Source organism: Dendrobates tinctorius, unplaced genomic scaffold, assembly GCF_039654945.1.
Source record: "Dendrobates tinctorius isolate UK_male_01 unplaced genomic scaffold, ASM3965494v1 ptg000008l, whole genome shotgun sequence".
Taxonomy (NCBI): domain Eukaryota; kingdom Metazoa; phylum Chordata; class Amphibia; order Anura; family Dendrobatidae; genus Dendrobates; species Dendrobates tinctorius.
In genome coordinates, this window is record NW_027361676.1 from 18949759 (window position 1) to 18974231 (window position 24473).

The following is a 24473-nucleotide window of genomic DNA, read 5'->3' on the forward strand; positions in this document are numbered from 1 at the left end:
GAAAATATCAGAATTTTGGCCAAATATTTTGCATATTTCAAAAATTTCAAACTTTTCATTTTTATGTCCTTAAACCAGATAGTTATATCAAACAAAATAGTTAATAAAGAATGTTTCCCACATGTCTACTTTACATAAGTATCATTTTTTAAACATAATTTTTTTTGCTAGTAAGTTAGGATTAAAAGCTGAACAATTTCTCAATTTTCCTATAAAATTTATGATTTGTTGTGCAATTTATCCTGAATGAGCCGATACTCCATATGTGGTGGTAAACTACTGTATAGGTGCATGTCAGGGCTTGGAAGGGAAGGAGCGCCATTTGGCTTTTGGAGTGAAAAATTGTCTGTAATAGATAGCCAACACCATGTCGCGTCTGCAGAGCCCCTGATGTGCCTAATCAATAGAAAACCCACACAAGTCATTCCATTTTTGGAAACTACACCCTTCAAGGAACTTATATATAGGTATGGTGAGCACCTTGAATCCACAGGTGCATCACAGAACTTTGTAACGTTGAGCCGTGAAATTGAAAAAATACATTTTTCTCGCAAAAATTTGGTTTTGCCCCCAATTTTTTATTTTCACAAGGGTAACTGGAGAAAATTGACCATAAAATTTGTTGTGAAATGTCTCCTGAGCATGCCAAAAACCCATATGTGGTAAAAGAAAAATACTCTTTGAGCACACGGCAGGGCTCTGAATTGAAGAAGGAATTCATCTAGGGGCGTAGTGAGCATATTTATCCCTCAGCCGATTCACAGAATTATTTACTTGCTATGATTGCTTTATCACCAGGATCCTATCATGGCTGGGACGCAGCAGCAGTAGCCCGACAATCCCCCTCTGACAAGCAGCTCAGGGTCTTAACCTATGTACAATAAGAGCCTAGTGTGGGCAGGGGCAGCTGTGGTGTGGGCAGGGTTAGCTTTCTCAGCTCTGCTACATTTATGAACTTTGATTGTGTCAGAACCGCAGAACCCAGTAAACGAAGTAATACATCGTTGGATTCAAGGACATCTACCTATATCATGCTGCTTTCAGATGATTGTAAAAACCTGATGACAGAATCCCTTTATTAAGGTAGTAAAATGGGATCAATTCACACCGCAGAGAATTGTTATGCACATTTTTTTTAGGCAATTAAAGGCTATTTACTGTTGTGGATTACATTTTTGGGAAAAATTTAGCAAAGTTGGAAAATTTGAATTTCAACCAACTGTACGTGGGATTTAAAGAGAACCTGTCATAAGTAGTGAGGAGCAAATCTGAACTGAAAAGTTTGGGGCTCGTACCGAACATCTAATTTTTCGTTCCGAACCCTGAGCACGGGCTACTTACTGTATGTCTGGTTCCTGTTCGGGTCTCAAAGTCTAATATAGCTTGTTGAAAGACTGAAGCACAGTCGATCAGCAAGCTTTAAGGCTGTGGGCACTTTTGGCTCTATCACAGCCATGTCAAGTGTTGGCACGGCTATGATTAGTCAGCTTAACATGTGACCCGGCCTGACAGTTAAAATAAATAAATTATAAAAAAAAATTAATTTGCTGTCCCTAATTATTTTTAATACGCAGCTGAGAGAAAGCAGACAGCTGGGGGGGCTTGTGTTGTTATTCTTGGACTAGGCCAATATCCATGAAGTTTCCCAGACTGTTAATATCAGCCCACAGCTGTCTGTGTAACCTTTACTGGTTATTAAAATGGGGAAGCCCTCAAAAAATTGATGGTTTCCCCTATTTTTAATAGCTCAGCAAAGGCTATGAGCTGCGATAACCTTACTGATGTCAGTGCTTGTCGCAGCAGCTGGATTTGCATGATATTGTCAGTGTGTCACAGATGTGCTGAGTGATCACATTACTGATGTCAATGGTCAGCACTTCATCCGGATGTAGCAGAGTCAGGTACCGTTATTGGACTTGGAATGGATTTATGTCAGATCTCTTGGGATTATATGATTTTTTTAAAAAATGTAATAAATGGGTAAAAGAGGGTTGGGGAGGGATTTGTCCAAATAAAGGACTTTTTTCTGCATGTGTTTATTGGTTTTGACTACGGGGTTAGTAATAGGGGTGTCTTATAGATGCATCTTTATTACTATCCCCTGGGCTTGATGTTAGCAGACATTATACAACTGACATCAACCCTAAAACCATTACACCGGTTGCCAACTCAACAGGGCAAGCGAGAAGAGCTGAGGCTAAAGGGGGCTTTACACATAGCGATATCGCTAGCGATATCGCTAAAGCGTCACTGATTTTGTGAGGCAGCAGCGATATTGCTAGCGATATAGCTACATGTGATACTTACCTCCGACCGGCTCCCCCGCTGGCTATTGCTGATCGCGCGAGAACGTCCTGGGCCATTTCTTGTCGGCGGCTTCCTGCTGGCGCCGAAGAGCGACGCGTGGACACAGGCGGAGGACGTCATCATTGCCGCGTCTGACAGGTAAGTAACGACTGCTGCTGCATCGCTGCTGAGATCTGCCTGTTTGGCAGCTCACTAGCAACCATTTAGCGATGCACCAGCGATCCTGATCGGGTCATATCGTGGTCGGGATTGCTGGTGCATCGCTAAATGTAACGGGGCCCTAAGTGTCAGAATTGGAGCATTTAATGGATGCACCATTTCTTGGGAGGCTGATTGCTATTGTTATTAATCTGGGAGGGGGACAATATCCATGACCTCTTCTCAGCCTATTAATAACAGCTCACAGCTGTCTGTTTAGACTTTGCTGGTTATAAAAAAATAAGGGGGACCCAAAGTTACTTTTTTGAAGGGGTCCCCCCATTTTAATAACCAGTTAAAGCTATAAAGAGAGCCGCGTCTGAAATTAATAGCTTGGGAAGCTTCATGGATATTATTCTGTGAGGTTAGACCTTAACCCCTTTCTGACATCGGGCGTAATAGTACACCAATGTTGGACTCCCCTTGTTTGGTGCGGGGACAGCTGATATATGCAGCTGACATGTGACCTCAACAGCCACAGGTGAAATCGAGATCCACTTCGGCTGTTAACTAGTTAAATGCCGCTGTCAATCTCTGACAGAGGCATTTAACTTGCACTTACCGGAAGTGTATCACTAAACCTGCCCATCGGTGACCCAGCACATGGTCGCAAGTCACCAATGGGTCGGCATGACAACCAGAGGTCTCCAGCCGACTACTATGATTGCCAAAGCCATATTGCTTTGAGCGCCCCCCAGTGGTCCGCATTCATAGCAAGTGAGCATTTCTGCTACACACAGGAGATCTGATCATCATCTGTGTTTAGCACAGGTGATCAAAGTACTGCAGCTTCTAGTCTCCCATGATGACTTTTGAAGCATGAAAAAAGTAAAAAAAAGTTTTTAAAAATATTAAAAAATTTAAAAAAATATAAAAGTTCAAATCATCTTCCTTTCGCCCTATTCAAAATAAAACAATAAAGAAAAATCAAATATACACACATTTGATATCGCCACGTTCATAATCGTCCAATCTATCAATATAAAAAAAGAATTAACCCAATTTTTAAATGATGTAATGGAATTTTTTTCATCGCTTAACCCCTTCATGACCAAGCCTATTTTGACCTTAATGACCAGGCCATTTTTTGCAATTCTGACCAGTGTCCCTTTATGAGGTAGTAACTCTGTAACACTTCAAGGGATCCTAGCGATTCTGAGATTGTTTTTTCGTGACATATTGGGCTTCATGTTAGTAGTAAATTGAGGTTGATAATTTTTGCGTTTATTTGTGAAAAAATCAGAAATTTGGCGAAAATTAAATTAAATTTTGAATTTTTTTCTGTTAAACCAGAGAGTTATGTGACACAAAATAGTTACTAAATAACATTTCCCACATGTCTACTTTACATCAGCATAATTTTGGAAACAAAATATTTTTTTGTTAGGAAGTTATAAAGGTTAAAATTTGACCAGTGATTTCTCATTTTTACAACAAAATTTAGAAAACCATTTTTTAGGGACCACCTCACATTTGAAGTCACTTTGAGGGGTCTATATGGCTGAAAATACCCAAAAGTGACACCATTCTAAAAACTGCACCCGACACGCTACTCAAAACTACATTCAAGAAGATTATTAACCATTCAGGTGCTTGACAGGAACTAAAGCAACGTGGAAAGAAAAAATGGACATTTTAATTTTTCCAACAAAAGTTTTCTTTTAGCATCAATTTTTACATTTTCACATGGGCAACAGGATGAAATGGATCCTAAAATTTGTTGGGCAATTTCTCCTGAGTACACCGATACCTCATATGTGGTCATAAACCACTGTTTGGGCGCACGGCAGGGTCTGGAAGGGAAGGAATGCTATTTGACTTTTTGAATGGAAAATTAGCTCCAATCGTTATCGGACACCATGTAATGTTTGGAGAGCCCCTGTGTGCCTAAACAGTGAAAGCACCCCACAAGTGACACCATTTTGGAAACTAGACCCCTTATGGAACTTATCTATATGTGTAGTGAGCACTTTGAACCCCCAAGTGCTTCACAAAAGTTTATAATGCAGAGCAGTGAAAATAAAAAATCATTTTTTTTCCTCAAAAATGATTTTTTAGCACACTATTTTTTATTTTCACATGGCTAACAGGATAAATTGGACCACAAAAGTTGTCCAGTTTGTCCTGAGTATGTCCATACCCCATATGTGGGGAGAACCACTGTTTGGGTGCACGGCAGGGCTCAGAAGGGAGGGAGCGCCATTTGACTTTTTGAAATTAAAATTAGCTCTAATCGTTAGCGGACACCATGTTGTGTTTGTAGAACCCCTGTGTGCCTAAACTGTGGAGCTCCCCCACAAATAACCCCATTTTGGAAACTAGACCCCCTAAGGAACTTATCTAGATGCATAGTGAGCACTTTGAACCCCCAGGTGCTTCACAGAAGTTTATAACGCAGAGCCGTGAAAATAAAAAAATATTTGCGCAATTTTTTATTTTCACAAGGGTAACAGGAGAAATTGGACCACAAAAGTTGCTGTCCAGTTTCTCCTGAGTACGCTGGTACCCCATATGTGGGGAGGGACCACTGTTTGGGCGCACATCGGGGCTCGGAAGGGATGTAGTGACATTTTGAAATGCTGACTTTGATGGAATGGTCTGCGGGCATCATGTTACATTTGCAGAGCCCCTGATGTACCTAAACAGTGGAAATACCCCACAAGTGACCCCATTTTGGAAACTAGACCCCCCAAGGAACTTATCTAGATGTGTGGTGAGCACCTTGAACCCCCAAGTGCTTCACAGAAGTTTATAACGCAGAGCCGTGAAAATAAAAAATCATTTTTTTCCTAAAAAAAAGATTTTTAGCCCGCAATTTTTTTTCACCAGGGTAACAGGATAAATTGGACCCCAAAAGTTGTTGTCCAGTTTGTCCTGAGTATGCTGGTACCCCATATGTGGGGGGGGACCACTGTTTGGGCACATGTCAGGGCTCGGAAGGGAAGTAGTGACATTATGAAATGCTGACTTTGATGGAATGGTCTGCGGGCGTCATGTTACATTTGCAGAGCCCTGATGTACCTAAACTGTGGAAACCCCCACAAGTGACCCCATTTTGAAAACTAGACCCCCCAAGGAACTTATCTAGATGTGTGGTGAGCACTTTGAACCCCCAAGTGCTTCACAGAAGTTTATAACGCAAAGCTGTGAAAATAAAAAATCATTTTTTTCCTCAAAAAATTATTTTTTAGCTCGCAGTTTTTTATTTTCACAAGGGTAACAGGACAAATTGGACCTCAAAAGTTGTTGTCCAGTTTGTCCTGAGTACGCTGTGTGGTGTAATGACTACTGTGTCCGCTAGGGGGCGCTGTGTGGATGTCCCAAGTGATAGGATGAGTGGCAGAATACTGAGTGGCCGTTGTGTATCTCAAAGTGGGTGGCTTTGAGATGGAGGCTTGGTTATGTGCTGATTAGCAGAGCTGATCTTTCGTGCCTATGTGTTAGGGAGAAGCCATCAGGCAGCTGGAGAGATGGGCAGGTTCTAGCTGCCTACTAACCCACCCAGGGGTGTGTCTGAGAAAGGCTATGTGAGTGTGTGAAGGACCTGTGATGAGGTCATAGTCACGTGACCCGGTGGGCATGGCTATAGACTGCAGCATCGGCCATGGCTGGATTATAATATTTCATCAATTTTCATTGATGAAATATTACTATCGCTCTGATTGGCTGTTTCACTTTTAACAGCCAATCAGAGCGATTGTAGCCATGTGAGGGCGAAGCCACCCCCCCTGTGATAAAGTACAAAGCCCCCTGTGTGTGCGGGTCCGGTGACCTTTCAGTGGCCCCGGTCACCCGATCCACAGGAGGGCAATTAATTCATGACGCCACATAGGCGTCACTGGTCATAATGGCACAGGTTTTCATGACGCTTATGTGGCGTCATTGGTCAGGAAGGGGTTAAATAAAAAAGAACTTATACATGTTTGGTGTCTATGAACTCATAATGACCTGGAAAATCATAATGGCAGGTCAGTTTTAGCATTTAGTGAACATGGTAAAAAAAACCTCAAAAAACAACTGTGTGATTGCACTTTTTTTTGCAATTTCACTACACTTGAAATTTTTTTTCCTGTTTTTCAGTACACAATATGTTAAAACCAATGGTGTTCTTCAAAAGTACAACATGTCCCACAAAAATAAAAACCCTCACATGGCCATTTTGACCAAAAAATAAACAATGTTATGGCTCTGTGAAGAAGGGGAGCAAAAGGCAAAAATACATCTCATCGTTAAGGGGTTAAAGAGGTTATGTCCTTTCAAACAGTGCTGTAACCCAGTTGCAGCTTGTTAAAAAACAACAAACTGCACTGTACTACTTCCCCATGATAGCAAACTGCACTGTTCTTACCTTCCCCATGTCCACTGGTGGGTCACCGTAGCTGCTCCTGGTGTCTGACATTGGCTGCAACGCTGATGGTACGTCAACCACTAGGCAGCCAATCAGTGAGCTAAGTGGTCCTGCACAAGTAGACAGACAGCCTGCAGAATAGCTAAATTCATTGGTTGGGTGCTGCACTGTCGATGTGACATCAGTGTTGCAGTCAATACCAAACACCAGAAACAGCAGAGGAGACTCACCGGTGGACCTGGTGAAGGAGGTGAATGAAGCGCTGTTTGATATGTTTTTAATGTACTTCAACCTAAGCAGAACATTATCTGAAAGGGGAAAACCCCTTTAATATTTTAATTGTTCCCTCATCTTTTAATACTTCATCCAAATCTCTACATATACCATATATACTCGAGTATAAGTCGAGATTTTCAGCCCATTTTTTAAGGCTAAAAGTCCCCCTCTCGGCTTATACTTGAGTCATATATGCCAGGAGGTCGGCGGGGGAACGGGGGTGTCAGATCATACTTATCCCCTGGCGCATCTCTGCAGCCCCCCTACTTCTCCCACGGTCTCTAATCCTTACTTGAGCGGTCACGTGGTGCCGCTCATTAAAGTCATGAATATGCGCATATTCATGACTTTAATGATCGGTACCACGTGACTGCTGAAGGAAGGAATAGAGACCGTGCCAGGAGGGGGTAAGTATATGCAATATTCACCTGTCCCCGTTCCACCGCTGAGTGCCTCTCTGTCCTCTGCATCCTCTGTCTGTGATGTTCAGGTCAGAGGGCGCGATAATGTAGTCAATGTGTGCCGCACCCTCTGCCTGAACAGTCACTGACAGAGGGACCCGGAAGACAGCGGCACGCAGTGGTGGAACGGGGACAGGTGAATATCTCGGGTGCCGGGGCCCTGAGCCAGCGGTGACACCGGCACCTGTCCCCCATAGTGTGCCGGTGTTCCCGCCTGCTCAGGACACCGGCACCTGGCCCCCAGCGACGAGAGGTGAGTATGTCATTTTGTTTATTTTCAGCAGCAGCAGCAGCATATGGGGCCTATTCTATGGAGCATCTTATGGGGCATAATCTATGGAGCAGCATACGGGGCATAATCTATGGAGCATCTTATAAGGCCATAGCCTTTATGGAGCAGCATGTGGGGCATATTATTCTATGGAGCATCTTATGGGGCCATTATTAACCTTTGTGCAGCAATATATGGGGCATATTTTGAATGGAGCATTTTATGGGGCCATTATTAACCATGTGCAGCATTATATGGGGTATATTATGTATGGAGCCATCATGAATTGTATGAAGCATTATATGGGGCTCCTGATTCAATATGGATATTTAAAAACATTTAACCTACTGATGTCTCAATTAATTTTATTTTATTGGTATCTTTTTATTTTTGAAACTTACCAGTAGCTGCTGCATTTTCCACCCTCAGCTTATACTTGAGTCAATAAGTTTTCCAAAGTTTTTTGTGGCAAAATTAGGGGGGTCGGCTTATATTTGGGTCGGCTTATACTCGAGTATATACAGTATTTCTATTTTCAGCACAACAAATATCTTGGGTTTATTTCAATTATTTTGAGTTGAAGTTAGATCTTCATGTCCTAGTTTCCCTTCTTTGAAATCTTTTTTCATTTTTACGCTTCTTGTTGTTTCTTACACTGTTTTTTGTATTTATGTTTTCATTGAATGAAAAAACCCTTTAGGTATTTCCAATATTGCAAATCTATTTTGTGTTTGTTTGTTGTTGTGTTATGTTTCCCCTTTCCCAGAGGCGCTTTCTCATCATTTCTATTATGTTGTTTATCCCTATCTTGATAAGCTGAGTTTCTTTTATTATTATTAGGTGATTGTGTTGCCCTGTAGCAATGTGTGTTGTAGTATGGATGACTGTCTTTGGTCTTGTATGGTGTTTTTAACAAGCTATAATTATTTGCATTTCTCCTTTCACATAATTTCTTGTTCTAGATGTAGTCTTGCTCTTTTGCTATACTTTAATAAAACAAGGTGTATCTTAGGTAAACGTAATGTAAAAATAACATCCATCCATCATTGCTTTTATGTTATGGATGTTGTTATCTTGCAGAATAAAAAAACACCAAGTTTAAAGTGATCCTCCAGCCCAAGTATAAAAGTTGTTTATACATAACATATGCATAGACATCATTCAGTATCTGATGCTCTCCTTTTGATCTCTGCTGCTGTTTCCAAGTGCAAGAACCACTTTCTTGCTTTCAACATGGATGTAGCAGCTGACACCCTTTCAATGTCAATGTCTGCAGGGATCATCACAGCATCATCAGTAATTGTTTGTCCTGGGTAGCGGAGGGGTTGTACAGACTTTCCACAATGCGCACCATGAAACTAATGTGGCCACTTTAGAGGAAGAGAAAGCATCTTCGGCACTTGAAATCAGCAGCAGGGACCAGATATGGGGTGTAAACATTATTTGTCTTTAGGAAAATCTTGTATCTGAGCTGCTTTAAATTAAGTCAGCTGTATATTTTGTGACAGAATCACACTACTGATTCTAATTCATAGAATCGCAGAATTTTCTGAATTTTAGAGTTGGAAGGGACCTGTTTGGTCATTGTGTCCAACCCCCTGCTCAATGCAGGATTCAAGAAACCATCACAAACAGATGTCCAGTCTCTGTTTGAAGACTTCCATTGAAGGAGAACTCACCACCTTTCGTCGAAGTATGTTCCACTCATTGATCACCTTCAGACTATGTGCCCAGGCTAGCGTTTTTAAGCGCTCAGGAAACTGATCCCCTTCCCAGAAAACGCGCGTCTTTTCTCCATGCGATTCTTGCTCGTTTTTTGCAAAAAAGCCGTGCGTTTTTGACGTATTTTTTGACGCGCGTTTTTGGGAACATTGGGGAAGGCTAAAAACGCTCAGCAATGCGGAAATTAATGAGCATGCTGCGTTTTTAGCCGCTAAGCGATTCCTGAGCGGTTAAAAACAAATGCATTGGCACAAAAAGCCAAAAAAGCATGCAAATTAATTTGAAGCATCTTTTAAGTGTTTCTCCAGCGTCTGATCCAGCACAAACGCTGCGGAAACGCTTAAAAAAACGCAACGTGGGCACACAGCCTCACTCTCATTTTTTTCTAATGTTTAATCGGCACCTTCTCCCTTTCACTTTCATTCCATTGCTTCTCTTGTTTCCATGTGCAAATGAGAATAAGGATGATCCCTCTACACTGTGACATCCATTATGATATTTGTATACAGCTATGAAGTCTCCTTATAGCCTTCTTGTTTGCAAGCTAAACATTCCCAAGTATTCCTCGTAGGACATAGTTTGCAATCTGCCCATCATCCTGGTAGCTGGTCTCTGAACTTGCTCCAGTTTTTCAATGTCTTTTTTTTTCAAATGTGGTTCCCAGAACTGAACACAGTATTCCTGATGAGGTCTGACCAAGGAGGAGTAGATGGGGATAATTACTTCATGTGATCTAGACTCTGCTTCTCTTAATAAATCCTAGAACTGTGTTTGCCTTTTTTGCTTCTGCATCACACTGTAGATGCATGTGCAGTCTGTGATCTGTTTGTATACCCAAGTCTTTTTCACACATGCTGTTGCTTAGTTCTATTCATCCCAATTTGTAGATGTAATTTTGTTTTTCTTTCCAAGACGTAGAATCTCGCATTTATCCATGTTAATTGCCATTCTATTAGTCACTGCCCATTGTTCAAGCTTACCTAGATCCTTCTCTGTCTTCTCTAGTGTTAGCTATTAGTGATGAGCGAGTATACTCGTTGCTCGGGTTTTCCCGAGCATGCTCGGGTGTCCTCCGAGTATTTTGGCGTGCTCGGAGATTTTGTTTTCGTTGTCTTATCTGCATGATTTGCGACTGCTAGGCAGCTTGAATACATGTGTGGAATGCCTGTTTGTTAGTGAATTCCCACATGTATTCAGCCTGTCTACAAAGTCACAAATCATGCAGATAAGATGACAAAAATGAAATCTCCGAGCACGCTAAAATACTCGGAGGACACCCAAGCATGCTAAGGAAATCCCGAGCAACGAGTATACTCACTCATCACTATTAGCTATCTCACCTAGCTTTGCATCGTCTGCAAATTTGATTATATGTCCTACTCTGAATACCAGAAACTATTGGTAGTCCTAGACTTCACTAACGTAAATATTTTTTCCTAGGAAATATTAGATGTATTATTACATATTAACTAGAATTTCCCTTTAAAAAAATCTTCCATAGTTAAATGGTAGTTATGAATTTCTGCTACTGAGTCACTGCAAAGGGACACATAGAACCTCACTGCCTACAAAGTTATTTGTGATTTAAAAACAAATGTTTTCTTTAAATTTACTAAAGTGATGGCAGTCATATTTTTTTTCTTGAACATTGTGTCAAATGATTTGATTTATTGTTAAAAAAAATTGTAGTGGTAATCTATGAGCAGTGCTAGGGGGACTTTCATTTTGGTGATCAGAGTTGATGGTCACTTAAAAAAATATTTATTACCATTATTATATTAATTATATTATTATTACTTTTGTGACAGATCAAGTTGAATTTATATATTCTCTTTCACATTGCTTATTGCATGTATAACCTTTTGCGCCTTTACACCATGACATTTACAACCAATTTATATAGTTCTGTTAGTCAATATCCGTTTGTGTGTTTTTTTCTTAGAAAACTTCATTACCATGATAAGAAGACGGGCTCTAGCATGAGAGAAACTAGGAAAATATCACTGGGCACATGATGTCTGAAGCCACTAAGGAATCGGTGTAAGTTATTTCAATATATTTTCTGATGGTCTAAAGAATTTATTTGTATGAACTTCCCAAAGTCATCTGAAAATGAAAAATATATTCTATTTTATTTTATTATCGACTTTTGTGGGACATTATGAAGCCAATTCATAACGTTTGATTAATTTGATAAAAATGGCCAAAAATGTTGATGCAGGACAAAGTTTGATATTTTTAATCTTTACTGATACCTTTCTGGCTAATAGGCCAATCTGCCTCATAGGAATATATAAATAGCCATTGGTAGGTTGGAGGCCCAGTGGCTTCAAGATTCCTCTTTAGAACCTTGATTATTGTGGAGACATGGAGGGTCAATGGGTGCTCTCGTCCATTGGCTCAAGACTGCATGGACCATGGCTCATCTGACTTAACACCCGCTCTCCTTCACATGGGTATATTACTACTCAGACAACACAAGGTGAGGGTAAAAACAGCGTGGCAAAACTTTATTAACCCCTTAACGACCAAGCCATTTTGTAGGTTAAAGACCAGGCCTTAATTTTGAAATCGGACCACTGTCATTTTATGTGGCTATAACTCTGGAACGCGTCAACGTATCCCGCTGATTCTGAGAATGTTTTTTCGTGACACATTGTACTTCATGTTAGTGGTAAAGTTTCTTCGATATGTCTTGCGTTTATTTATGAAAAAAATGGAAATATGGCGAAAATGTTTTAAAATTTTGCAATTTTCAAACTTTTAATTTCTATGCCCTTAAATCAGAGAGATATGTCACAAAAAATAGTTAATAAATAACATTTCCCACATGTCTACTTTACATCAGCACAATTTTGGAACCAAAATTTTTTTTTCTTAGGAAGTTAAAAGGGTTAGAAGTTGACCAGCGATTTCTCATTTTTCCTACAAAATTTACAAAACCATTTTTTTTAGGGACCACCTCACATTTGAAGTGAGTTTGGGGGTTCAATATAACAGAAAATACCCAAAAGTGACACCATTCTAAAAAATGCACCCCTCAAGGTGTTCAAAACCACATTCAAGAAGTTTATTGACCGTTTAGGTACTTCAAAAGAATTGAAGCAATGTGGAAGGAAAAAATGAACATTTAACTTTTTTTCCCAAAAATTTTTATTTGGACATTTTTTTATTTTGTCAAGGGTATCAGGAGAAAATGAACCACAATATTGTTGTGCAATTTCTCCTGAGTACACCGATACCCCATGTGTGGAGGAAGAGCACTTTTTAGGCGCACGGCAGTGCTCAGAAGGGAAGGAGCATCATTTGAGATTTTGAATGCCAAATTGACTGGAATCGAGATCGGACACCATGTCGCGTTTGGAGAGCCCCTGATGTACCTAAACAGTGGAAACCCCCCCATAATTGACCCCATTTTGGAAACTAGACCCCCCAAGGAACTTATCTAAACGTATGTTGAGTACTTTGAACCCCCAGAAGGTTATAACGTAGAGCCGTAAAATTAAAAAATCATATTTTTTCCACAAAAATGATCTTCAATGAGCTATAATTTTTCCATATTTCGGTCGACAGAGGCATGTGCGGGCTTGATTTTTGCGGGAAGAGCTGACGTTTTTATTGGTACCATTTTCGGGCACATAACGTTTTTTGATCGCTTTCTATTCTGATTTTTCTGTTCATTTTTTGAATGAACAAAAACCAGCAATTTAGGAATGCTTCCCCCCCCCCCCTCCGTTATGCACGTGGTAAAATTAGTATGGCAACTTTGTTCTTCGGGTCACTACGATTACAGCGATACCTCATTTTTATCGTTTTTTATGTTTTGGTGTTTTTTACACAATAAAAACTTTTATAGAAAAAATATTTTTGCATCACTTTACTCTGCGAGCTATAACTTTTGTGTTTTTTTGCTCATGATGCTGTACGGTGGCTCTTTTTTTGCTGGACAAGATGACGTTTTCAGTGGTACTATGTTTATTTATATTCTTCTTTTTGATCGCGTGTTATTGCACTTTTTCCAAGCGGTATGATGATACTGCTTGGAAAAAGTATAATTTGCTACTATTTTGTGGTTTTTTTTATGGCGTTCACTGAACGGGTTAACTAGGGTGATACTTTTATAAATGGGATTTTTACAGACATGGCGATAGCAAACATGTATTTTTTTTGCTTATTTTATTTTTTTACATAAAAATGTGCAATTTTTAGGGGATTTTTAGGGAATTTTTTATATTATTTTTTAATAATTTTTTTAAAAAAATGTTTTTTTTTTTACCTTGTCCCTTTATGAGACTTTCACTTTCGCTTTCACTTTTGGTAAAATACATTACAATGCTCCAGCATTGTAATGCATTATACCAATGCTGAGAGCTGCTGACACCATGCTGTGAGCATGATCTCACCAGCTCTCCATAGGTAATTGACCCGGAGGTTGTCATGACACCTCCGGGTCATCATGGCACAGGTCGGGCCCCGTGATTACATCGCAGGGACGCCGACCTGAGGCAGAGGGAGCCCCCTACCCTCTGCCTCCCCCTCTGAACGCTGCGATCATGCTTGATCGCAGCAGTGAGGGGGTTAACAGCCAGGGGCGGTGGGGGCGCTGCTCCTAGCTGTCAGTGCAGGAGGTTCAGCCACTGCCGCGCTGGGCTCCTACACTGATCAGGCAAGGATAAGCTCAATTTCAGCTTCTCTTGCCGATCAATGCTGTGTTTGGTCTGTCAGATTGACCGACCAATCACTGAGCTGTGGGTGCAGGGACCAAGTGCAAGGATCCCTGCCCCCCTTCCTGTGCCTCTCAGCTGTCATAGACAGCTGTCGGCACTGAACTGAAACTGCGTGTTTACTCGCAGTAACAGTTCAAAGGCAGGACGTGCAGAATCCGTCATGGTGCTGAAAGTTACCTCCTGCCATGACGGACTGTGCACGTCCATAGACATTAAGGGGCTATACCACCAATAGACAATAACAAATAGAACAGTCCCAGCAAAATACCGAAGATGGTGGAAAATTACAGAGTATCAACCTTCCTCTGATTTACCTGGATTAGAACAGCTGCAACTTCAGGGCTTCCAGAGCAGACTACCCCCTACCATGGCAACACGCTTTTGGCGGGCTCCCACATAGAGGAGGTAAAAACAATCTTAGGAAGCTGACAGTCCATTGAGGCATGTGGTTAGGTGGCCGGATGGTCACATCCTAGCTTCAATGAATGTCTAAATGGGGGCCAGATTATTGGTGGGTCCAAACTGTGGCTTCCTCAAACATATTCATGGGGCCAGATGACCAGAGGGTCCCAATCCTGGCTTCCCCAGATGTCTTCATGGGGCAAGGTAGTAGGTGGGTCCAAATCCTGACTTCCCTAAATGTATCCATGTGTGCAGTGATGGTCAATGGAGCAAATCTGTATTCTTTCAGCTGGGGCCATGGTCCTTAAGTTGGCATCCTGTAAAATGTCAAATCTATGTCCCTCTGGATGGGAGCCATGGTGTCCTGGCAGTTGTCCTGTAGAGTGTTCATGGCTGTAGTTTTGTAAAGAGTCTTCTTTTGCAAAAGACTTGAAAATCCTTTTTATACCCACATCTGTGGTTCAAGTCATCATCCTCAGGTCAAGGGGAGGTGGGATAGGTTTATCTCTCATTGTTTGAGCATTTAATCAATCTGCATAGTTCATCCTTTTCTGTTTTGCAGTTCTGCAAACTAGCTGGACTTATTCAATAGGTAATCAACATAATAGCAAACATCTCTTGTTCAATTACCCTATGTCCCTGGTTCCCAAAGACAGCAGACAATAAGTTGCAGCAAAGAACTCAAGAGTCAGCATTCAAACAATAGTCTATGCTTCATTTGACAACAGTCTATGTTTCTTGACCAACCAAAGAAAAACATATAAATTCAATAGCCAACATTCAGAAAATGGCATATTTCTCCTGGCCTACTGAAAATAGTTGGGTGGATAACTACGATTAAATGCTGTGGCGTCACAATTATATATTGTTATTTTCACAACTGTACAGTCAGGATCTCAAAAATAGTTTATATATTAAATCCCATTGACAGTGCTATTAATTACTCTTTTTGCCTTTCCATTAGCTTTATTAGAGCAGAGCTGTATTACGTGGCTACTGTTTATCTACATGAATCTGAGGTAGTCCGAGCTACATGGCTCACAGAAGGACATACAGTAAATTTAAAACACAACACAGGAAAAAAAACAGCCTTACCAACACCAGATCAAGTTACCAATTCACTAGCAGGATGCGGTAGACCCTCATGATAAAGATGGGGCAGCACAGGTGCAAAAAACTGATGGAGCAACCACTCACAAACTTACCTTCCATGGAAGGGTTAGTTACGTAGTATTATAAATAAACACAGATGAGGCTTGCCTATGGCATCAGTCACCCAGGTACATGTGATACACAGTGTCAGTGTCATGGAGATCTACTGCATCCTGCTAGTGCATTGGTAATCTGACCTGACTTTGGTAAGGCTGTTTATTCTGTGTTATCTGAGCTACAACCCTTCTCAATATTCGCTCATAGTGCTGCTTCCTCTCCTTTGTGCAACTCTGCCTCTATAATTGGTTGTTGTGTAGAAACACAAGACCAAAGATTTCAACTTGGTAGAGCTCTTCAAAATGTGATACTTAAGTGATGGGTGACAGTGTAAGGGTGGACCTGTCAGTGCAATGTATCAACTTGGGAAGTCGAAAGTGGCAAATAGAACATAACTTCATCTCATTAATTTTGCTCTTACAGTAAACACTTTTTTATGCACAAAAAATGTGTAGGGAAAAAATGCATTAAAATGCTTTGTATGAACAGGCCATAAGTAATAGACATATTTAACAATAAAAGTTAGAAGCTTAAAGTTAAGCAGCCACTACAATGTGCCCCTCTACTTCCTTGGCTGCACTTCTCTGTTCTCCTACTGGATGGGGTGCAGTTATGTACCTATTGATCTAACAAAACATCGCTGTTATACCGCTCAATGTCATCATCACAGAAGCGTAGAGAAGTCAGAATCCAAATTGAGTGAATGGCGGTGGTGACAGTGTGACTGGGTGATGGGAGCTAATAAATACGGGTGACTCTTGGGAAACTTTAGTGAGTTGATAGCTATGTGAGTCTATCACCTAGTCATGTCAGTAACAGTTGAATGTACTACAGACTGCTAAACCATGAACTGTCAGGTAACTGTCACTCTTATACTGAAATAAATGAAGCTCAGTAGAGGGTTCCTAGTTTTTACTAAGTTTTATTTATATTTGGGAAAGGAGAATCAAAAAAAGTATTTGTTTTTGGCATCCACTTTTCTGTTTGTCTCTGTTCCCAATAGCCTTATGTCCTCTGTGTTCAAACCCATCCTATGCAAATATTTTAGAACACAGGAAATGATGCCTCTTTGATATAAATGAGCGTCTCGTTTCCTGCAGAGTGAGGTTTCTTTCACTAAAGTGAGATATTATAGTTCATGGGTAAGGTTAATTATGCCCCATGTTCCAGTCTTGATGGCACTTTCCTGCAATGTATTCTGAGGATTTTAATTACTTGCTTGTCAATAGTTTCATTTGGTTTTCAAACCAGATCGCTAGAATTTAAACTGAATAAATGTGTTTAGAGCCTGACTTTTAGCTGTACACTAACTATGGCTTATGCTTTTTTAAAGGGCGTTTCATTTATGCAGAGAAGAAAATTGCACAATGAAGATTGGAATGATTGTTTCTGGGAAAGAAGAAAATAGTACCATGGATATCAAAATGGACATGGATATGTTACATTATGTGCCTGGGCTCACGACACCTTATAATGATTTGCTCCCGAAACCTGAGCTTATTGATATTACAAAACTCCTGGGTGTACAGGTGATACTAATCTTGGCATACTGTTCCATTATCCTTCTGGGGGTAGTAGGAAATACCCTTGTAATTTACGTTGTAATCAAGTTTAAGACAATGCGTACTGTCACAAACTATTTCATAGTCAATCTGGCAGTGGCTGACCTAATGGTGAACACTTTGTGTCTCCCGTTCACATTAGTTTACACTCTTCTGGATGAGTGGAAGTTTGGAACAGTGTTGTGCCATTTAGTGACCTATGCGCAAGGCTTGGCAGTGCAAGTATCAACAGTGACCCTAATGGTAATTGCCCTTGACAGACATCGATGCATTGTGTACCATCTAGAAAGCAAAATTTCAACAACAATTTGCTTTATTATCATAGGCATGACTTGGGCTTGTAGTGCTGTACTTGCCAGCCCATTGGCAATTTTCAAAGAGTACTCCCTTATCATTTTTACACAAGATTTTCAGATTCAAGTGTGTGCAGAACGGTGGCCTGGAGGACATCTGAACTACAGCACTATATACAGCATTTCAATGTTGTTGATCCAATACGTTCTACCCCTGGCCATAATATCTTATGCTTATGTAACAATATGGACTAAACTTAAAAACCATGTTAGTCCAGGGGGAGGTAATGACCACTATCACCAAAGACGGCGTAAGACAACCAAGATGTTAGTAGCTGTAGTAGTGGTGTTTGCAGTATGCTGGCTGCCTTTCCATGCTTTTCAACTTGCAAGTGACATTGACAGCAATGTCTTGAACTTAAATGAGTATAAATTCATTTATACAGTATTTCATGTGATTGCAATGTGTTCTACATTTGCCAACCCAATCCTTTATGGGTGGATGAATAACAATTACAGAACGGCTTTCATCACTACTTTTAAATGTGAACAGAGGATGGATTCTATACACCCTGAAGTTTCTGTAGCCTATCAAGCCAAGAAGAAACAGTTACAGGTCAAGGAGATTAATGGACCAGTCAACAACTGTCAGAACACTTGTTCACAACCTACCAATGTGTAATGCTAGGACAAGCTAATGTCACATGAAAAACTTTGCTACAGAAAGATAATAGTAAAAGTCAGCAACATGAATGCAGAAATGGAATGAGAGCCGATACAAAGCTATCATGGCAATGTCTTGCTTTTCCTTTGGAGAAAAAAAAATAATGAATTTAAGGGCAACATGAGCATAACAAATCGCAATGTTGAAGTTTCTAATGCAAATTTGTCCCTAATATGTCTGAAAAAAAAGTTATTGATTTCTAAATCAAATTTTCACATGCTCTGTCATCTTGTAGAAAGGGTTTGTCAGATTTTGTAGTCATCAACCATTGAGTGAAATCAGATAACAAGTACCTGCACTTAAAAAGATTGGTCATCCACATGAGATCAGTGGGAGTCTGACAACTCGCAAACCCAATGACAGGTTTTCCAAGTTTACTTTTTTATTTTTTCTGGGCAGCTTATCAAAAACTCACATACAGACAATATTTTTTACATATCTACAGCCCATAATTCTAAAATAATGACATTAGCTGTATTCACTGTAAACTGTATTTTGACTGCAATTATCATCATTATAATCTGTATAAGTTTCTTCAGCTCCAAAAAAAATAGTACACACCTTAAATCTTTTTGTTGTGGACATGGCAATAAAGTGCCCAAAAAAGTGCCCTGTTTTTACGCAGTGCCTTGGAATTTCTGATTGGTTGGCAACTCTGCCCACCAATTATCTGAAATCTGCAGTTTCCATATATAAGTGATGCATGGGACAGAACATAGCAGCCTAGTACATATCTTATTGTTGGCTGGCAAATTCTGTCTTGTGTTTCATTTGAATGACAGATTATCAGCAGAACTTGAAAATTGCCAATAATCAATGTACAGTGCTGATGTGTTATGCCTAGTGATGAGCGAGTATACTCGTTACTCGAGATTTCCCAAGCATGCTCAAGTGATCTCCAAGTATTTGGATGTGCTCGGAGATTTAGTTTCTGTCGCTGCAGCTGCATGATTTGCAGCTGCTAGACAGCCTGAATATCATACATATCCAATATCAAGCCTCTGCCAGTGCAGATTTCAGCTGATTAGTGGGAGTTCTGGGTATCAAACCCCCACTGATCTCATATTGATGACATATTCTATGGAGAAGTCATCAATTGTTAAGCTTTGGACAGCTCCATTAATGCCAAATGCTGGAAAAGCTCTTAATGAAAAGGGACTGAAAATGGGCTCAGCTAAAAGCTCTGTGATTCTTAGCTTAGATCAATCCAAGTTCATTATAATATAAAATAAAATATTGCTGAAAGGACACTGTGCAGTACACTGGATATTTAGCCATAGATGTTCTGAATTAGGACATCAGTATAGTGAGCATCATAATTGTGTATTTACATGGTGCAGAATACCTTTTTTTCTTCATGGTTTTTTAAGTCAATTAAACAGGAATCTGGAATTGTGATAAAACCATGGGTAAAAACATATTTCTGCTGCTATTCAGTATTCCGTCATTATGCAGTTTTCTGCAACATCATTTTACACTGTGTGAATAAACCTCAAAGGCAATTTGTTTCAGCTTTTGAGCAAGCCTGCTTGTGTTTTTTTTACTATTTTTATTTACCAATGCTCATATACTATATATATGTACAAGGTGTATATTACAACAATTTAGTATACTTCTACTGTATGTATAATATTTAGTCATTTACATCTGTTTATGAATATCCTTTTTCATAACTGTGCATGTAGTACAATAGTGATTTATGAAGCAATCTATATACCTTGTATATTTTTATAACTTCAGATTTGTTATTTTATGGTATTGCTGTTGTAAATGGTACAGAATTCCTCTACTAATTTATCACTAAATTATGTATACTGATAAAACTGCTTACATGAGTTGCCAAAGTTTGTAAACTGCAGTGCCAAAACCTCTTCAGTATAGCTAGAGCTTAATGTATGCTGTTTCATGCGATTACCATAGTAAATATACTGAACTGCAGACATTGATGTTTTGTACATGAGCAGTCTAAGTATCAAGTCTGAATTATTCATTTGTACTAGATTTTTATTCCCAGTTGAGGTAACATACACTTTGGAAGCACAGAGTAATATGCCCTTCAAAAGATTTTCTCAATGGCAAATTTTAACAGATTAACATACTATTAACATACTGCATAGCGAAAGCCGTTTCCTAAAAAGTGCATTAAAAAACTATTGACGATTAAACTAATTCATAAAAGGCTATTGCTAATGATTGGCAAACCCCTGGATGTTTGGGTCTGGTGGGTTCGCCCGAATACTTTAAAAAAGTTGTAGTTGGGTAACAGAACGATACCTGAACCTGAATCCATTTCAGATGAATGGGGGTCTGAACATGCATTGTTTACCATGCTGTCATCTCCATGGCACCATGGTAGACACTGCCTATGATTAGCGGTAAGCTCATTACCGCCGGTCAGAGAGTGATCTGCATGAGCCAGCAGCTGTGGCCGGCGGTAAAAAGTTTACTGCTGGCCACAGAGGCATCAGTTGATGTGCGTACTGCAGGTACCGCAGATGGAAGAATTCATCAGCCAGCACCTGCACTATAATAAATAAAAACTTATGTGGGGGCTGTGGGCTGCTCTTTATAGGCTTGGGGGGGTAATATTCATGGCTCCTTACTAGCCTGAGTATACCAGCCCCAAGCTGTCTGCTTTAGTTTGGCTGGTTATCAAATATTGGGGGACCCCATTCTGTTTTTTAAATTATTTAAAAAAATTATTTTAAATTAAATTTTAAATTATTTTAAAAAATGCCGAGAGGACCCCTCTATTCTTGATAACCTGCCATGAAAAAGCTGACAGCTGAAAGTTGCAACAAACCCCATGTAATTTTTTAATTACTTAATTTATTTATATATAGTGCAGGCACTGGCTGATGAATACTTCCATCAAGGGCGCCTGCCCTCGCTGTTATCAGCCTCTCTCATCAGCCGATGCCTCTGTGACCGGCTGTAAACTTTTTACCACCAGTCACAGTGCTGGCTCATGTTGCATGGGAACCGCAGCTGTCTGACCGCTGGTAATAATCTTACCGTCGATCAGAGCCACCGGTGTTTCTCACGCTGTCATGCAGATGACAGTGTGGGAAACACCTGATTGTCGGCGAGCCAAACCCAAACAGAAACATGGACTTCCAGGAAAAGTCTGTGTTCGGGGTCCGTGCCTGAACACTAGGTGTTTGGTACTGACCTCGAACTGTACTGTTCGGGTTCACCTATCTCTACTTATCGCTACTATGAGTCATATTAGTGACCGATATGTTAAAAAGGGATAAATGAAGCACATTTTATGATTTTATTCCTGATACATATTTTTATGTTGCTTGACTATCAATAAGGCCCCTTGTAGGTCTGTTGCACTGCACATGGTCAATCATTTGGGGATTTTTATTAAACAGTAAATACATAACTGCATTTTGTCCTTTAATTTTTCTTTTATTTGCTTCATGATATACTTTAATGCTAAACTCATCTTACATTTCTTAAAATAACTATTGTATATATCCACTTTCCTTAATGCTTTCAAACTTTTTCTATATGGAAAAAAAACAAGAAGTCTTTTAGTTAACATAATGTTGATAAAAAAAATGTTAAAGCTAACCCCCATGTCAAGTCAATCCCATTCAGGACGATCCTAGCCTCTAGCGTTAATATCTTACCATATGTCAAATGATGCAAATGTCAAAAAGGGCTGAGCAGGACTTAGACCCCGACTAATGAACACCCAGCCATGGGAAGCTAAACAAAAATAATGTCCAGTTCAAAGAAAAAGGAAGCCATGCACTTATGTGCACAGAGTGCAAAAGCCTGAAGTAAAAAGAAATGAACTGGAATATAAGTTGGTACGCATGGAAAGTGAAGGCGCATATTCACACTGGCCACTAAACTGGCAAAACCCAAGACAAGAACAAAATGAGCAAAGATACATATGCATGGGCACCGACAGTTTGGAGCCCCTGTGAAAGAAGGGTGTCTGGGTCCCTCTCCTTTTATGGCGCAAAAGCTTCAGAGTATACATGGTGTGTGCATAAAAAGTGGGTGAAATAAGTATTGAACAGGTCCCCAATTTTCTAAGTAAATATACTGCTCAAAAAAGTAAAGTGAACACTATAACATAGGATGTGGTATTTTAGTGTTCCCTTAATTTTTTTGAGCAGTATGTATTTCTAAAGGTGCTATTGACATGAAATTCTCATCAGATGTTGGTAACAACCCATCCAATCAACACAAAGAAATCAAACCATAGATGTCCATAAATTAAGTTATGTGTATTATAGAGAAATGACGAAGGGAAATGTATTGAACAAGCTTACAGAAATATATTTAATATTTTATACATAAGCCTTAGTTGGTAAAAACAGCTTCAATCTGTGGAAAGACTAGTCACATGCATTGCTCAGGTGTGATTTTGGCCCTTGTTCCGGTACATCTTTCCATTCATCCTTTCTTCAATCACATGACTTTTGACAGCGCCGTATCCTGAAAGACAACCTCACACAATGATATTCCTATCTCCAAACTACATTGTTGGTATGGTGTTTTTGGAGTGATATGCAGTGTCTTTTGGCCTCTAAACATGGTGTTCTGGCATCCAAAAAGTACAATTTTGGTTTCTTCTGACCTTACTATAGTCTCCTAGTATTTTACAAGCTTAATTAAATGTTGTTGAGAAAACTTTACATGCACTTGAACATGCTTTTTGCTCAGCAATATAGTCTTGTGTGGTGAGTGTGCATACAGGCCATGGCACTAAAAGGTGTTATGTCTGGTTTACTTTAATAAATAAAATACATTACTAACCCAGTAATCAAAAATAAAAACACACACAAAAAATACTATATTTGAAATAACATTCCCTGACACTTTCCCTGGTTCACTAATTAATTAACCCCCCCCCAAAAAAAAAAAAGCCTTGCAGGTCCGCATTAGTCCAAGGAATCCTCCATAGCCCACCAAATCTTAAAAAACAGAAAAAGAGAGAGAAAACAACAAGACAATGCCCCTCATTCACCAATTTATTACAAAAAATGTTTCCATGTAGATCCAATGTAGTCCAGCACACCACGAATCCGGTCCTGGTGACTGTGACTAGCAGTAAGTAACGTGGGACATATATTTTTACTTTGATCACTGGCCTCAAGCACTGCAGTACTCATATACCGCAGTGCCGGAGACCAGTCAGCGAGTCACTGGCAGAACCTGTGAGATCTAGCTTGTAGCCAGATTTCACAGACCACCGTACCCTAGGGTCATCAGAGGAACTAAGGATACCATGGCAACTATCGGCACCTGCAATTATGATAGTGGGAGGTTGATTCTGCTTTAGGGGGTCTTTTAACAATCTTTTGACCACTTAGATACCTAAGTTGCAATTGACAGCTGTATTTAAGGGGTTAATGAGCCCCGATTGGTTCCAAAACCAGATAGGGATGATACAGCAGGGTGTCAGCTGTAATGTACAGCTGTAACCTGCGGGAATTGCGCTCACAGTTTTATTAAACTAAATGCCTGATTAAGATTCCATTGTAAATTGAAATGTGTTGCATGTACTATTAAAAGAGCCTTGTTTGCATAAAGCTCAGGAAATAGAGATTTATGTTACCGACAAACGAGCAGCACCTAGGGACTTGAGATTCTCTTTTTCCTTAAATAGGAAAATGTAAAATATCAGTTGTTTTATCCCTTAGCCAAAGTATATAAATCTATGCAAGGTATATCTTGTAATTGCCAAACTTAGGCACCTTTCCTGATTCAGGCACCTATTAAATAAAGAGTATAGCTCAAACAGAAGTCTGATTTGATTAATAAGGCTATGATTTGTGATATTATTGATATTCTGTCATTAGTATAAGTTATTGTGAGAGGTAGCACCCGGAAAATCACTTATCCAGTGCTTGACAACATTTGAAATGAAAATCTAATAGAGATTTGCATGAAATCTAAAAAGCTCCTGCACAATTCACAAGCAATTCACTTATATAACACTTTGTA

General features: G+C 39.8%; 1 protein-coding gene across 1 annotated transcript in view; it reads left to right on the forward strand.

Moving 5' to 3' along the window:
• The window catches only part of NPY2R (neuropeptide Y receptor Y2), a 133077-nt gene extending 108805 nt beyond the window's left edge, over positions 1-24272 (forward strand). Inside the window, exons 2-3 of the mRNA XM_073576426.1 lie at positions 11526-11623; positions 17255-24272. Coding sequence (XP_073432527.1) covers positions 11595-11623; positions 17255-18458 — 1233 coding nt within the window. The 5' untranslated portion in view covers positions 11526-11594 and the 3' untranslated portion in view covers positions 18459-24272. The remainder of the gene's footprint in view (positions 1-11525; positions 11624-17254) is intronic.
• Positions 24273-24473: the final 201 nt, after the last annotated feature.